This window comes from Hirsutella rhossiliensis (assembly GCF_020360975.1).
Source record: "Hirsutella rhossiliensis strain HR02 chromosome Unknown scaffold00013, whole genome shotgun sequence".
Classification (NCBI taxonomy): Eukaryota; Fungi; Ascomycota; class Sordariomycetes; order Hypocreales; family Ophiocordycipitaceae; genus Hirsutella; species Hirsutella rhossiliensis.
In genome coordinates this window covers 655777-671563 of record NW_025408679.1, presented here as the reverse complement: position 1 = coordinate 671563, position 15787 = coordinate 655777, and the positions used below count along the sequence as shown (strand labels likewise).

Sequence of the window (15787 nt, the reverse complement as noted above, 5' to 3'; positions counted from 1 at the left end):
CTTGAGCTCAGTCAAGGGACTTTTTTTCTTGAGTCGAGCTCTCCTGGGCCGATGTTTAGCCGGCCGGCCACGCGCGGGATCCATGCACGGTGTGCGCACTGTAGACTGTGCACGATTTAGCGTGTGTCGACACCGTATGCCGAGTTATCTATTGGTGTCGCCAAGTCGTTCCGATTCTCATTGCCTTGAGTCACGTCCCGGCGAATTGAGCGTTTTCTCTCCCATTTCCTTCTCGGCGCCTCCTCTCAGCTCGCCATTCACACTCTAAGCCATCAGGACATTGTTGCAAAATCTTGGAAAATGCCGTCGGCCCTCGGGATCATCGATCACTCACCCCATCAGCCCGAACCCTCGGCCCCCATCCCGACAGCCTCCAACCTCATCCTCATCGACAACTACGACTCCTTTACCTGGAACATTTACCAGTATCTCGTTCTCGAGGGCGCCACCGTCCATGTGTTCCGCAACGATCAGATAGGCCTGGAGGAGCTCATCCAGAAGAACCCTACCCAGCTCATCATCAGCCCTGGCCCGGGGCATCCCGCAACCGACTCTGGCATCAGCCGAGATGCCATTCGCCATTTCGCCGGCAAGGTCCCCATCTTCGGTGTTTGCATGGGCCTGTAAGCCTTCTCATGGCGTCTCTCCCCGTACTGGTCTGGTTGGCTCACGCTCCCCAGGCAATGCATCTTTGACGTCTACGGCGGAGATGTCAACTCGGCTGGGGAGTGGCTGCACGGCAAGACGTCCCCTTTGGTCCATGACTCCAAGGGTGTCTTTGCCGACCTTGAGCAGAACCTCCCTGTGACGAGATATCATTCTTTGGCTGGAAACCACGTCACCCTGCCCGAGTGCCTCGAGATTACTTCTTGGGTAGCCAACGCTGACGGCTCGCCCGGCATCATCCAAGGCATTCGTCACAAGGATTTTGCCATGGAGGGAGTGCAGTTTCACCCTGAGAGCATACTAACAGCCCACGGCCGCAAGATGATCAAGAACTTTTTGCACATGCAGGGTGGTACCTGGGAGGTAAACTCCCGGCTGCAAAAGGCGATGTCAGTCAACGCCGCTGCCGCTGCGCCGGCGAAGCCCAAGGGCAACAACATCCTTCAGCGAATCTATGCCAGCCGCAGGGCTGCTGTTGCGATTCAGAAAGAGATTCCCTCCCAGAGAATGGCCGACTTGCAAGCTGCCTACGATCTCAACGCGGCCCCTCCACTCGTCCCGCTTGTCAGTCGCCTGCGCCAGACACCCTTTGACGTGGCTCTCATGGCCGAGATCAAGCGTGCCTCTCCTTCCAAGGGCGTCTTTGCGCTCGGCATCAACGCACCTACGCAAGCGCGCAAGTATGCCCTGGCGGGCGCCAGCGTCATCTCGGTTCTCACAGAACCAGAGTGGTTCAAGGGAAGCCTCGAAGACTTGCGAGCCGTGCGCCAGGTCCTGGACGGAATGCCCAACAGGCCCGTCGTTCTGCGCAAGGAGTTTATCTTTGACGAGTACCAGATCCTGGAGGCAAGACTAGCAGGCGCCGACACGGTTCTGCTGATTGTCAAGATGCTGGATCTCGAGCTGCTTGAACGGTTGTACAAGTACTCGCTCTCGCTGGGGATGGAGCCACTGGTGGAGGTCCAAAACGCCGAGGAAATGACGACGGCCGTGAAGCTGGGCTCCAGGGTTATTGGTGTCAACAACCGGAACTTGGAGAACTTTGAAGTGGACCTGGACACGACGGGCCGATTGAGACGCATGGTCCCCGAGAGCACGCTCATCTGCGCCCTCAGCGGCATCAACACCCACGACGACGTGCTGATGAACAAGAATGACGGGGTCAATGCCGTGCTCGTGGGAGAGGCCATTATGCGGGCGCCAGACGCGAGCGTCTTTATCAGTGAGCTCTGCTCGGGCTCAGAGCCGGCAACTGAGAGGCCGCAGCCTCGGCCGCTCTATGTCAAGATATGCGGGACTCGCTCGGTCGAGGCCGCCCAGGCAGCCGTCAAGTCAAAGGCCGACTTTGTGGGCATTTGCCTGGTGCCTGGCGCCAAGCGCTGCATCACGCACGAGACGGCGCTGGCAATATCCAACGCAGTGCACTCGCAACCTGGCGCGCTCGACGCCAGAGGCGAGCGGCACATGTCCAGCAGCGGCGCCACAGACTACTTTGAAGCCGCCGCTTCACGGCTCCAGAGCTCGCGGACCCGGCTGGTGGGCATCTTCCAGAACCAGCCGCTTGCAGAGGTCTTGGAGATGCAGCGGCTCTACGACCTGGATCTCGTCCAGCTCCATGGCGATGAGCCGATTGAGTGGGCCAAGGCCATCCCGGTGCCCGTAATTCGGTGCTTCAAGCCCGGCCAGGTCGGGCTCGGGCTGCGCGGATACCACACGATACCGCTCCTCGACTCGGGATCCGGGTCGGGGAAGCTTCTCGACGTGTCGAACGTCAGGGCCGCGTTGGAGAAGGATGCGGACCTCCGGGTCTTTTTGGCCGGCGGCCTGAACCCGGACAACGTGGCCGCGGCGGTCGACGCCCTGGGCGGACTGAGCGATCGGGTCCTTGGAGTCGACGTGAGCAGCGGGGTCGAGGAGGACGGGAAGCAGAGCTTGAGCAAGATTGCGGCTTTTGTCGAGGCTGCGAAGGGTATCAGATAAGTGCCTTGGCAGCGTATCGAAGATGATTTTCCACTTCCCAAATAGATGCCTCGCTGGTCCGTTGGGGCGTTGGGTTCGTAAGCTTCCCGCTGCTCCGATGTGGACAGAAGCCCACTAAGCACGCCTCTTGAGCAGCCAGATCAATCAGTATCCCCTCGAGAGCATGGTCAGGGCTCCTGAAGGAGACTTGTCCCTTGAGAACGGACACGAGGTAGAGGGACACTTTGGGCTGCCCGTAGTCTTGCTTGTCTAGCTCTCGCACAGCAACGGCCCGTGTGCGTGTTTTCTCTGCTCGGCATGGGATGCAACTTCAACTGCCCTCTCCCCGTTCTGAAGCAGCCCCCCTGTATCTGAACTGGCTTGTTCAGCCCAACTCACACTCTTCAATCCTACCTCTCCACACCTTGGTCCCCGACATCTAGACATCAAGTCCTCGAACCAACTCCTCAAGGCTTCTGCGTTCTCGCCCTTTTGAGGAGCTTTATCCGCCCCATCATCCACGCAACCTCTCCGCCTCGCCTCATGCCTCGCCAAATCTTCCGAGACCGCGTCATCGCAGCCGCCGGCCCGCTACCCGGCCAGCTCACCGTCGACAACCTCCGGCACTGGACGAGCCTGCGGCGGGGCAAGTTCAGCGACGACTTTGACGACGCCGTGACGCATCTGCTGTGCACGCCGGAGCAGTTCCGCCAACGGGTTCCGCGAGGTAAGCCCCGTGGCGCCGTTGATCGTCGTTGACGGCACACGCTGCTCAACGCCTCAGCTGGACGGTGGGAAATGAGCTTACACGCCAGCGCCAGTCAAGGAAGCCCTGAAGCGGGTCAAGCGCTGCTACATTGTCCACTACGACTGGTTCGAGCTTTCGACCGTGGGGGAGAAGAGGGAGCCCGAGAGGGAGTACTCGATGAGACACCGCCTGGCCAAGCAGAATGCAGCGAAGCGCGAGCAGGCCAGGATCGAGAGGGGCAAGAAGGAAGGCGAGAAGTTTGTCAACACTAGTAGGTTATGTCCTGAGCCCTGTCACATCCTCTGAGGCGGCTGTCGACTTCCTCTGACATGCAGACCAGACCTCTACCACATATACCAGGACAGGGAGTACTTCCCGTACCAAATCGACATTACGCGAGACGGCAACGAGAACGGCAACGAGAATGGCGAGCCCGGCCAGCGCTATACCCTCAGTGTAAGACGCTCTCCCCGTGTCCTGGCGCAGTCGCGTGTACTCGTCCTGACAGCGTGCAGCTGTGGGAGTCCAACGCCAAGCCACACCTATACTGGTTCACGGCAAAGTTCCTCAAAAGAAGGGGCGACAGTCAGCCCAGCTTTCACCGGCCCAGCCGCTGCTCGGGCAAGTGGCGTCGTGAAATGGACTTGTTTATGGGATTTTTCCGCGTCAAAACGGGCATCGAGTGGCAGGACCGTGTACTGAGAGAGAAGACGATGTCGAGCTCCTTCTTTCATTACACTCCGCCGGTAAGTCTCATGAGTCGCCAAACAGCCCATCCAGCTCCAAGCCAAGCATGGCTAACGCAGCAGACAGACAGGAGGGAAGCCCGTTGGGCGACGGCTTCGGTTCTGCCTCGACCACTGCCGTCAGGTGAACGCCGAGATTAGGGGGCTCCCGTGGCCGCCCGTTGAAAGCGCTGTCACCGATCCGGAAGACGCCAAGATGGACGCCAAGGCCGAGAGTGCCGAAAACGGCGCCAAAAGCTCGGCTTCTGAGCTCGGGGCTGATGATGGCGAAAACCAGGCTGTGGCTGCTTGCGAACAAGGCTCTCCAGAGCGCACACTCGCGGTGGAGGGTGTCGAAAGCTCGGCTGAAGGCGGAATCTCTGAAAAGTGATTCGATCCGAGACGCGCGGATCAGGGGGTGGCCTAACTCGTCTTGCGCAATGCTTCTGGGGCGTCAACGCGGCTTCCAAGTTGAGTAATGGAGGGAACGGGGCCCGAGGACGGATTGAAGAGGGCGACTCGGATGGTCCGAACAAATGACGAATGACACAAGTCGGGGATCCAAGCACTACCGGTAGTTGTCGTGAATGGACGTGCGTAAAGGGCTTGTCGTGCCCCAAGTTTTGGCCTAAAAGCGAAGCTTGGGCAGCACAAACACAATCAGCAGCAGCGCCACCATCAAGCCATACACCCACGCGTAGAGCATCAACCTCCCCCACCAGCCCTTGCCCTCTGTCATCTTCCGCAGCGCGCCCATGCGGCCTCGTGCCGCATCCATGCCACGCTCCGTCTTGTCTATGCCCTCGCCTGCGCGGCTGACGACGTCCTTGTCGACCTCGAGCGACGACGAGAAGCGCTGCGAGCTTGCCTTGAGGGCGCTCGCCATCTGGAGGATGGAGCCCGAGAGGGAGTCCTGCTCGGCGCGCTGCTGGTCGAGGATGGCCTCGGCGGTGGCGGTCGACGTCTGTGGCGCGGCGGGCTCGCGGCGGTTGGCGAATAGGGCGGCGCGGGCGGTGCTGTGGGAGACGTCTGCGGAGACGGAGGGCTGCGACTGGATGGAGGAACGGCCGCGGAGAGACTGGGTGGTTTGCGTGGGATCCTGCGCGGGAAATACGGGCGTGGTGGGTGAGATGTTTTCGAGGAGATGCGCCGGAGTGGCCGGGGGGTCTAGGATGGTGGCGAGCTGCGGAGTGGGGGAGGCTGGTATCGCGTCCCGTGCCGTGTCCTCTTGTCGCGATTCGGCCGATGTAGACGGAGCGCTTTCGCTCGGAGTTGGCACGATGTCTCCCAACAAATCCTCCTCGTCGGAGTCTTGGTCCTCGTCCAAGGCAAGCTAGGGGGCAAGTAAGCTGGTGAGGTCCCAGTCAGAGCTTCTGGGGCACCCACCTGCCTCAGGTCTTCCATGCGATCCAGTAGCGTCTCCAGCGTCTCCCTCGTGGCGTGCAGGGCGTCTTGTCTCTCGAGCTTCCGCGCCGGCACCGTGATACGCGCCGCATCTTGTTCTAGGCGCCCGAGTAGCGATAAGGCATATTCCAGGTTCTACAATACGCCCAGTCAGAATATACGCTACCGCGGGATGCGATCGCACAGGCATACCGCTTCAACTCTGGCCCTCTCGTACTCGCTGGTCCGCAGTCTGCGCTCCCGTTCGGGCGTGGGATGGAGGACATTTTGCTGCAGCCGAGAGACAAGCTGTGACAGTTGGACAAACAATGCGTCGTGGGACTTTTCGGTGGTCCGATCCGCGGTATGGGTGTGCGCCACGCGCGCCATGCCGTGAGGTGCTCGTAGGTGGTGATGGTGTCGTGCCGATTGCGAAGTGCTGGTGACATGTTGTCGTTTCTTGGAGCTTTATCGATAACTCCCAGGGCAAAGCGGGGCCTTAGGTGAAGCACGTGATCGGTATCTACTTGCTAAGTACCTAGGTGCCTACCTATATACCTAAGGTAGGTACCTAGGCGGGCAGTTGATGATACAGTGTGACACGTACGGAGTACCTTTTCTCTCTCTGCACACAACCCACCCACAACCCACTCACACAGCAGTACCAGCGCCTCGCGGCATCGAGACCAGCCTCAGTCCCACCAAACAGGTCGAGCAGAAGCAAGTTGCCAAAAAAAGAAAGGGACAAGACCATGCTGGCAGATGAGCGTCAGGGAGCACGCACGTATGCTGCCAAAAGGGCAGAGTGGCAGGAAATTCTGCTGCGGCAATACACGAAGCTGCGAATGCTGTTTGCAATCGATCGAATCATGGGGCAAATCCTGAACCAGCTTCTTGTCGAAAGCATCGCGATGGACAACAACAGCGAAGCCTCGATGAATCGGATCAGGAAGCTGGAGGGGTTCAAAGCCCGCATGAAGCAAAGCAGGAAGCTTCTCAGAGATGCGAGAAAGGTTCTCAACGCCGCGAAGAAGGTTCTGGCGCTCATCGACTCTGGAGCTTACGGCGATGCTGTGCAAGGCGCTTGAGGCTGCTCCTTCAGCATCCTCCCTTTCATTGGGTTGCGGCGATGGGGGTTTTAATGGCGGGAGGAATGAGTGACACGCAAGACGCGTGACCCACGGGCAGAGAGGGGACTAGGACACAGTACGGGAGCATACGGAATACATCAGTCATCTCTGCACCACTAGTGCCGGTACATGAGCCTGCGTTTAGGGTAGGCCCATGGCGTGAAATCGCGTTTGCCAGGACGTGACACTGGCGAGAATGTTTTCAAAACGCATCAAGCAACTTGCGCGAGCCGAACTCGATACCGCACAGCTACGGGCAAACGCTGAAAATCATGTCTTGATTTGTCCTTTGCTGCTGCTCAGCTGCCCAAAGACATCACCCAGGTGGCCAAGGCCTTCGCTTCTGGCTCACATCTTGATCGCCCCCTGGAGCCTTAAAGCTCTGTATGACTTGACCAGAAAGACTCATGGCGTCTTCATGTTGCCCGTGTTCCCTACCTCAGCGTACTGACCACCGCTTCTCTCTAACCCTTTGTAGTCTCACGTGTGGTCCTCACTCGAGTATCCCGACAAGGACAAAAGCTGGGCCCGCCCAGTCCTTATATCGGCGGGTTGCCTTTTCCAGGCACCACTCGGCGCAGCCTGGTTCGAGACGGGCCGGCGCCCATTGCCGTCTGATGGCCCCGTCAGGCAGTGAGAAGAGGGCGAGCGGCTGGATCAACGCCGTCATCCATTGGCGGTAGAGAGTCGCCCGTGCATGGCTGCAATGCAATGCCCAGCGTGTCGCGGGCCTAGTCCTTGGCTTCCCTTTCATTGTCCAAGGCGCCGCGCAGTCTCTCCTCCTGCTTTTTCCAGTGACTGCCTTCTTCGTAGTTGGAGCTGATCTTGAGAGCCTTTCTCAGCCGCTCGCTCTCTTGAATCTTGGCGTCTGCCATCTCGTGAACCTGGTGCTCTTTGAATGTCCTGCGGGACGCGCCACCCTTGTCCCCCGACTTGGACTCTGCGCTCAGTTTCTGGCGAAGCTCGTCGCAGCGGCGCTCAATCTCGTCCTCGTCGACCCTGTGGCAAAAGTCAGCAAAGGAGGATGCGCAAAGGGTGAATGGCGCCTACTCTTCCCCCTCGAGCTGGTCCCGTAGCTCAAACACCTTGACCTCAATCTGGCGCTTGCGGTCGTGCTCGAGGATATCCTTGTCCGGCTGCCGCTGCCTGTGCCGCAGGCTGTCGAGGTCCTTGGGGTATGGGGCGCCGTAGTCGCGAGGCCTCATTTGCGCTAGGTTGCGCTGTACGTACCCTGAGGTTCCGCTGCCCCGGGGGGTGGAGAGGCCGACGTTGTCTGACATTGCGGGGATGAAGAGCAGTCGTGGGTATTTGAAATCGAGGTGTTTACTAGACAAAAGTGTAGTCTCTGCGATGACGGCCTTGAGAGTTGAGACGGGGGATGACGCTGGTTGGAGTCCCCTTTCGAGCAGGCGGTGAGATGCATATTTGCGATAGGAAGCGGCAGAATTGATAAGCGTTGATCTGACGCAAATTCCCGGCTTCAACCCCAAGTCGACGACCAAGAGTGAGTCAAGCTCATTCGAAAGCAGCATTACAAGAAATATAAGACCCATTGCTTTGTGGTTTCCCTTGACTTGACTTCTTCTTGCAGTTGCCTCACAATTCATCTACTTTCAGGTGGCGGCGATATACCACTTCTTCAAAAGTGCCACCATGCCTCACCTCCCGTCTGTCGACGACGCCCAGGACGAACGGGAGCTCGTGTTCCCGCCCGTCACCAAAGACCACATCCAAAACTGCTCGTACGACGCGTGGTTCCCCAAGTACCGGAGCTCATGCCTCAAGTCGCGCATCATCCCGCTGCCCCCCAGCGTCGTGTCCTATCTCCAGGAGGACGGCATCGTCTTGGCGGACGAGGACGGCGGCGGCACGTTGTCACAGGAGGAGGAGGAATGGCACCCGTCTACCATCAGTGGTCCTCTACAAGCACGTCACGAAGAGCAAGACTCGTCATCAGACGAGGACGAGGCGCCTCGACTACCCCCCAACAAGAGGTTCCCCGATACGCACCAGCTGATCAAGGACACTATTGCCGAGCTCGGGGGCGCCGTGGCTCCGAAGCTGAACTGGTCGTCGCCTCAGGATGCCAAGTGGATATCGCCGCACCAAAACACGCTCAAGTGCACGTCGCCCAACGACGTCTACCTCCTGCTGAAGTCGTCGTCGTTTGCCTCGCACGACCTCGCCCACGCCTTTGACGGCTGCACGGCGGCCCCTCCGTCGCGGCCCCCGGCGCCGGTCCTCGTGCTGCGGCCCTTTTTCATGCCGCACGTGGCCCTCGAGTTCCGCTGCTTCGTCAAGCACCGGTCGCTCATTGCCATTACACAGCGGGACCTCAACTACTACGCCTTCCTCGACGGGCTGCGGCCGCACATCTGGAGCAAGATCTGGTCCTTTTTCAGGGCAAAGCTGAGGCTCACGTTCCCCGACGCCAGCTTTGCTTTTGACGTCTACATACCCGAGGACCCGCTGGCGGATGGCGGGCTCGGCAGGGTGCGGCTAATGGACATTAACCCGTGGGCGCCGCGGACCGACACGCTACTGTTTTCGTGGAAGGAGCTGTTGGGCATGGAGGTGGCGTCCCCGCTATACGGGTCGTCGGAGGCTGGATTGGATGGCAGCGGAGACGAGGAGGAGGGAGGGGACACGGGGGCGGAGGATGCCGACAGTCAGGACGGAATGCCGGAGCTGCGGCTGGTGGAACGAGACGACCCGGCGGCCTACAACTTTAGCTCGGCGCAGTTCTCGGCGCACAAGCTGCCCAAGGAGGTGGTGGACGCGGGCATGTCGGGCGAGGGCGGGCTGCGCGAGTTTGCGCGGCAGTGGAAGGAAATCACCGAGGGGAGAGGCGGCGACGTGTGGGATAACGTGCCAGAGCGTAATGCCTGAATGCTCGGAGCCTGGGAAACACTTGACGATGACACTGATGGCCACTGCTTCCTTTCTTTTTTCAATAGCGATGAATGCAACGCCGCGATGAACACATCAAAAGAAGCATGTAGCAATAATCAATGGCTCTTGCGGTAAGTAAGTCAATAGGAGAAGCTCTTGAAAGGCGCTGACCATATCGGCGCTATAGCTCTTTGCCGCCGTTCGAAAGCCGGCCTATTGTGCGCACGCCGCCTCGCATTGTGTGCGAGTGAGCGTCTCAGATATGGTCAAATGCCCATTCTGCTCACCACGTCTATTGTGCCTTGATATTCACCTCGGCATTGGCCAATCATGATGGCACAGCAGTCGGCCGCCGTCGAGAACAAGAGCCCGAGTTTGGGAGAGATAAAATGCCATGTAAACCGCCAGCTCGTCGTCCGTCTCATCTCACGATATTCAAACACACACGCACTTCCTTACAGTTCAGTCACTTCACGCACTTGCCAGACACTGCGAAGCAGGTGTATCCAGCTGCCCTCATCGCCGAGCATCATCATCGTCAAGGTGAATCACTGCCCTGCCTCGACTTACACGCCATATATCAGCCAGCCTCGCTGCCATCTCGGGAAGATGATGACGGGACGTGGCGGCGGCAAGGAGCCCGGGGGAAACAGGCCCAAGAGGGCTGCTTCACCCGGCTCGCCTCCCTCGGGCGAGCAGTCCGAGGCCAAGAGGGCCAAGCTGGCGCACGACTCTCCAGCCTCTCCTGCTCCCGCGAGCGCGGATGCAGACGACCATGCGCAGCAGCCGCAGCAGCAGGATCCTCATCACTTCTATGCTCAGGAGCCCTGGATGCCCGATTTCTTCGCTCCCGTAAATGCTCCCAGCGGCAGTGGCAGCTACAACATTGGCGGCGATGGCGACGGAGGAGCTGATGACTCGGTCGAAGGGGCCCTCCAACTGGCTCTCGGTGGCGGTGTTGACGACTTTGACGCTGTTTTTGGAGACTTGGTCGATCTGGATGGGGCGGCGGCGGCGGCGGCGGCGTCTACTTCGTCGCATACTCAGCCTGCTTCCCCGTATGCGTCTGCATTTTCGTCTTCTCCGACTTCGCATGGGGCCGTGGCGGGCCAGCAACAGCGGTTTCAGGGGCAGGCTCCGATTCAGCATCAGCAGCAGCAGCAGATTCCGGAGCAGGCTCCGACTCAGCAGCTTCAGCATCAGTCCCAGCAGCCGGTTCAGCAGCAGCCGGCGCTTCATCTTCCTGCCCAGCCCATGCAGCGGCCGGCTCCTCCTCAGCAGCAACTTCACCTCCCGGCCCAACCTGTTCAGCAGCAGTTCCATGTCGCTCCTCAGCAGCTTCTCCTCTCGGCCCAGCCTGACCAGCAGCCGGCTCCTCAGCAGCAGCAACTTCATCTCTCTCCTCAGCAGCTTCTCCTCTCGGCCCAGCCTGCCCAGCAGCCCGCTCCTCAACAGCCCGCTCCTCAGCAGCAGCTTCAGCTCTCTCCCCAACAGCCTCTCCTCCCGGCCCAGCCTGTCCAGCAGCCCGCTCCCCAGCAGCCGGCCCCCGTCGCTGCCCAGCAACCGCAGCAGCCCGACAACAGCACCCTGACCGGCGAGCAGGTCGTCCAGGCCGCCTACGGCAACGGCGTCCGCATCGACAGCGTGCTGTGCAGGCGCCTGGCCGGCGAGCCGGCCCAGCGCGAGCCCGTCCAGCGCCGCGCCGCACAGAGGCTCAACATTGAGCGCCGCAGCAACGTCGAGGCCCTCCTGGCCCACGTCACTGGCCAAGTGGCGGCCCAGCCCTGCAAGAACTGCCACAAGGGCCACGGGCCCTGGACCCAGTGCGTCGTCTATGACGGCCAGATGTGTGGCAGCTGTTCGAATTGCTGGTTCAACGCGAGCGGTTCGAGGTGTACGTTTCATGGTAAGTTCCCCCCTCTCTTCTCCTCTCTTCTCTTTTCCCCTTTTCCTTTGCCTCTTTCTTCACAACAACAACAACAACAACAACAACAACTGCCCTACACACAACACTCCACCTCCAACACACCACACACAACACACTCTTCACCCTCATCATCGTCGTCAACGCACAAGACGCAGCTATGGGACTGACTCTTCCAATCCCAGAGAACAATAATCCTCAGCCGCAGCAGCACATGCACCAGCAGCAGCAGCAACCTCTCCCTGCCACCCCCCAGCACCCTGCGCCCGTCCAGCAGCAGCTGCCCCAGCAGCAGCTTCAGCAGCTGGCGAATCCCTACCAGCAGCCTGCTCAGCAGCAGCAGCAGCATGTGCACCCATACCAGCAGCATCTTCCGCATCAGCAGCAACAGCTGGTGAACCCATACCAGCAGCAGCCTCTCCAGCATCAACAGCAGCAGCTGGTGAGCCCATACCAGCAGCAGCCTCTCCAGTATCATCCCGCCGTCGCCGCAACGGCCTCTCCCACCCCCTCATCCCATTACCGCCATCGTCGCTCCCAGGGCCCGGCACACTTTGCCAACGGCGTCAACCTCAGCCACCTCAGCGCCAACGACATTGCCCAGTGGCGCTTGGCCGATGCGGCCAGACGCGCCGTCGCCCGCGGCATGGACAGCACTCGGATTGTCTCTCGCCGACTGCGACTCATTGCAAGGATCGAGGCCGCTGCCGAGGAGCTCGGCATGCGCATTACAGAGTACGACGAGTACGCCCGCAGCCCCGAGGGCATCGCCGAGGGCGACGGGAGCGTTTCTTCCGATGTTGCCGCCCAGCAGCAGCACGATGACGACGACAACGCCTCGGTGGGCCAGTACGAGCCTCCTCCTCATCGCTCGCCCTCGCCTCCCTCTCACCACTCTCATGACCGTGTCCATGAGGATGCCTAGGCGTGGCACGTCCATCGTCGATTGTCGCGCCACGACTTCGATTCATCTGGGATGAGCGCTCTTGCTGGCGTCGACAGCTTTTGCCGGCCCTGCAGCCTCCTTTCGTCAACGACTTTACGCGCATTGATTCATGGTCCTTTGTTTTTTCACCACCTCGTTCTTCAGCTTGTTTCTGCTTTCGCGACTCCCAGCTGTTCGAGCTCGCAGCTGCCAGCCGACAGCTCCCCCGATTCCACACGCTCCCAGAGCGTGGCACGACCAACGGTCAGGCCCCAGCCAAGATCTTCTCAGCAGGCCAACAAACAGCGACGGCAGGACCGGCTAACTCTGGCACTACTACAGACTGTGAAGACATCACCTCTGAAATGACCATTTCCCCTTTTCATACATGGCGAAACGCCTTGCGCTCCGGGAACAAAAGGCTGGCTCCTTTTCTTTGCCCAGGGATCGCGCCCTTGTTTTGTTTTTACACTCCAGAGCTTGTTGGCATTGGCCCAGCAACCACACAGTACAGACAGCCAGCGATTCCGCAACCACCACCACCCGCGCCAAACTCATCCTCTCTGCTTGCCCGTCTTTGCATATCCCAGCTGGTCTCGGGCTATCCAAACGCACAAGACGCGGCATGGAAGGAAACTTGGATTCTGGGGGAAATGGACATGGACATGGCTCACTCATTGTTTTTGATTTCACTGTTCTTCTCTTCCGTCCCTTTCTCTTTATCGCGTCCGAATCGACAACAGAGCTTCGTGCAAGAGTCTGCAAGTCGACTTGGCAGCGGCGGATATTGGCGACGAAAGGGGGACATGCAACGCTGGCTTTCATCTGGTGCGACGGCACAGTCTTGTGAGATAGAGCTCAATGCTACTGCCCCCGTCTAGACCAAAACACTACAGAACGACAGTTGACCATGCAAGCCGTGTTCCAATGTGCCGACGTAGTCGTGTGCACTCTGATGCTAGAGAACTCGATATTCGATTCCAGGTTGACGTTTTTGCGCAGCTCCAGACATCCCCTCAACCCATTGGGACTTCACGGGAACGAATATCAACATGGGCAGAATGGTCTCTTGGCGTGGCTTCATCTAGCAACAACCCGACGACGCAGCACAAGCCCAGCTTCTCTCATCCTTCGCTGCCCCGTCGCCATCCCTCAATCAGCAACTATGTACCAGAAGGTCAACTCAAAGTAGAGCACGCTGCAGAACGACAAACGAGGGCAACAGGGGAAATAAGGGAGTCTTTCGTAATTAAACAAGGTAGATGACCGTTGCCATCCTGTGGCCTTGCAGACGCGGCACTTCCTACCCTGGCCGCCTGGCATCCTGCTCGCTCTTCTGGCCCGCTGCCGCCGTGCAGTGGGCCCTTCTTCCCTCTTCCGTGAAATCATCTTGTAGTACAGCGTGCCTCACCTGTCCCCGGCCGTGACGCGATAGCCAACATACCGTGCTCTTGGAACCAAGAGCCGCGTTTCGGCGTACCGATGCCGAGCTCGTGGGACCAGGGCGCACCAAAAGAGACCCTCCCGCTCCCGGTTTTCCCCGTGGCGCTGATAGGTGTACAATGAAAAATTCATGAGCCATGTGTCTGTGGCTCTTCCGGGTGGTCGTTACCGAGATGGAGGGTATTCGTGGTTAACAGGAAACAAAAAAAGACTGAAAAGGGAACACGTTCAAATCAGACCGCACAATCTGAGGTTTTCTTGGATGATGATGTCTGCGACCAAGTTAGCAAAAGATCTCTTGACGAGCTCCAAGACCACTGACCATTCACTGCCGCCATCACGAAGCGTATCTGGGTGGTATCGGTGGCGCACGTGAAGTGAGTGTAGATTTGCTTCGTCTCATGCTGGTTGAGGCTGACGAATCGGTTGAGGATATAGTCGCAGGCGGCGGCATAGTCGTCACCGCCTTCGTAGTCGGGAAAGTAGTTCTTCATCGGGCTGACGGGCAGCTTCTCCTTGAACCGGTCGATCTTGTTAAGGAACAGGATGATGGACGTCTTGATGAACCACCTCGAGTTACAGATGGAATCAAACAGCGTCAGCGCCTCTTGCATACGATTGACCGTCTCATCCTCGAACAGCAACTGGTCGTACTCGGAGATGGCGACGAGAAAAAGGATGGTGGTGACGTTTTCGAAGCAGTGAATCCACTTCTTACGCTCCGACCGCTGTCCACCGACGTCGAACATTCGGTACGTGAGATCGCCGATGATGAATGTCGTCTCCGTGATGCCCGTCGTCTTGACACGCGAGCGCAGAACGTCCTGGTCGTTGGGCATGTAGTCGGGGGCGGCAATGCGGCTGATGTTGTCAAAGTAGCTGCCAAGGTCAGCAGGGTGACACGGGTTCTGTGCGACAAGAGCGCTTACTATCGTGCAGAGTCGTTGAGCTGGTACTCGCGGGATCGCTTGAAGCACTCTTGGACGCCACGGTCCTTCCACAAGGCCTCGATGGCGCCGCCGACTTCGGGAGGGAGGACGTCGCCTTCGATCTGGGCGGGCTGCATGAAGATGGTCTGCACGTGGTACTCCATGCGCTGGTCCTCGAGCGGCAGTTCGAGCGACTCCATGGCCTCGAGGATGACGCGCATCGACTGCACCGTGTTGCTGAAGATAATTTCTTTGAACGATTCCCGCTCGTCGCGCGAGTAGCCGCCCTCGTGGATGAGCTTCATCTGCTTGAGGATGGTGGACTTGCCGGATTCACCGGCACCTGCATGGCATCGGGTTAGCAAGTGATTGAGGTCGAGTGCAGCTCTCGTTATTGCCAATCGTGAAGGGCGCTGGGCCATGACATACCAAGAAGGAGCATCTTGATCTCGTTGCGCTGCATCATCTTGTCCCGCTTCAGCTGGTTCTCGATCTCCTCGTTGCGGGCCTTGCCCTCCTTCTCCTCCGTACTCATTCCACAACCCATTTTGGCGGACGGGCGATGGCCGAGTCAGATACCGAGGTAATCAATGTCTGCCCGAGAAACACGGCTGGCGTGCGCAGATGGAGACTCGGGTCGCTGTCGAAGTGCTGCGAGCGTTGCCTGGTTAGCAACAGGGGTAGACGAAGGCGAGGCCCGTCGCGGCCACGACGGTTTGAGGGGACTGCGCAAAGAGAGGGGAGGAGAGACAGATGCAGAAAATAAAATAAAACAAAAAGGAGAAGTCGGGGCTTCGTGGCGTGACGGGACTTTGGGGGCCAAGGGCAGGAGGGCGGTTGGGAGATGACAGTTTGTCGTGCAAGGAGCATGCGAGGCTGCGCGCTGCTTTCTGGGCAAGGGGAGGCATCGACTTACCCGTTAAAGCTCTACTTGCCGCCAATCGAGGACCGATACCAGATGGAGAGGCGGAGAGGCGGAGAGGCGGAGGGAGAGTCGAATCGAGTGAGATGAAATGCCAGGCGATGGCGAAAGGCGGCGTTGGCGTGGAACCGTCCTCGGGCG

The 15787-nt window shown here is 59.2% G+C and overlaps 8 protein-coding genes across 8 annotated transcripts; 5 read left to right on the top strand and 3 right to left on the bottom strand.

Moving 5' to 3' along the window:
- Positions 1-300: 300 nt before the first annotated feature.
- HRG_09599 (indole-3-glycerol phosphate synthase domain-containing protein) lies at positions 301-2646 on the top strand (the record flags this gene model as incomplete). The annotated part of the gene is made up of 2 exons (XM_044868070.1): positions 301-623; positions 681-2646. The coding sequence occupies 2 exons, from the start codon at positions 301-303 to the stop codon at positions 2644-2646; spliced, it is 2289 nt and encodes a 762-aa protein (XP_044716651.1).
- A 522-nt stretch (positions 2647-3168) lies between these two features.
- On the top strand, positions 3169-4489 carry HRG_09598 (anthranilate synthase component II; the record flags this gene model as incomplete). The annotated part of the gene is made up of 5 exons (XM_044868069.1): positions 3169-3352; positions 3447-3644; positions 3714-3829; positions 3889-4119; positions 4187-4489. The coding sequence occupies 5 exons, from the start codon at positions 3169-3171 to the stop codon at positions 4487-4489; spliced, it is 1032 nt and encodes a 343-aa protein (XP_044716650.1).
- A 237-nt stretch (positions 4490-4726) lies between these two features.
- Positions 4727-5871, bottom strand: HRG_09597 (membrane fusion protein use1 domain-containing protein; the record flags this gene model as incomplete). The annotated part of the gene is made up of 3 exons (XM_044868068.1): positions 4727-5431; positions 5485-5637; positions 5695-5871. 3 exons carry the CDS (start codon positions 5869-5871, stop codon positions 4727-4729), a joined length of 1035 nt encoding a protein of 344 aa, XP_044716649.1.
- Positions 5872-6233: 362 nt separating this feature from the next.
- HRG_09596 (uncharacterized protein) lies at positions 6234-6569 on the top strand (the record flags this gene model as incomplete). The annotated part of the gene is made up of 1 exon (XM_044868067.1): positions 6234-6569. The coding sequence occupies one exon, from the start codon at positions 6234-6236 to the stop codon at positions 6567-6569; it is 336 nt and encodes a 111-aa protein (XP_044716648.1).
- A 773-nt stretch (positions 6570-7342) lies between these two features.
- Positions 7343-7891, bottom strand: HRG_09595 (uncharacterized protein; the record flags this gene model as incomplete). The annotated part of the gene is made up of 2 exons (XM_044868066.1): positions 7343-7610; positions 7662-7891. 2 exons carry the CDS (start codon positions 7889-7891, stop codon positions 7343-7345), a joined length of 498 nt encoding a protein of 165 aa, XP_044716647.1.
- A 373-nt stretch (positions 7892-8264) lies between these two features.
- On the top strand, positions 8265-9500 carry HRG_09594 (uncharacterized protein; the record flags this gene model as incomplete). Its single annotated transcript, XM_044868065.1, has 1 exon — positions 8265-9500. One exon carries the CDS (start codon positions 8265-8267, stop codon positions 9498-9500), a length of 1236 nt encoding a protein of 411 aa, XP_044716646.1.
- Positions 9501-10112: 612 nt separating this feature from the next.
- HRG_09593 (uncharacterized protein) lies at positions 10113-12352 on the top strand (the record flags this gene model as incomplete). The annotated part of the gene is made up of 2 exons (XM_044868064.1): positions 10113-11409; positions 11613-12352. The coding sequence occupies 2 exons, from the start codon at positions 10113-10115 to the stop codon at positions 12350-12352; spliced, it is 2037 nt and encodes a 678-aa protein (XP_044716645.1).
- Positions 12353-14023: 1671 nt separating this feature from the next.
- Positions 14024-15271, bottom strand: HRG_09592 (g-protein alpha subunit domain-containing protein; the record flags this gene model as incomplete). Its single annotated transcript, XM_044868063.1, has 4 exons — positions 14024-14067; positions 14118-14674; positions 14725-15067; positions 15154-15271. The coding sequence occupies 4 exons, from the start codon at positions 15269-15271 to the stop codon at positions 14024-14026; spliced, it is 1062 nt and encodes a 353-aa protein (XP_044716644.1).
- Positions 15272-15787: the final 516 nt, after the last annotated feature.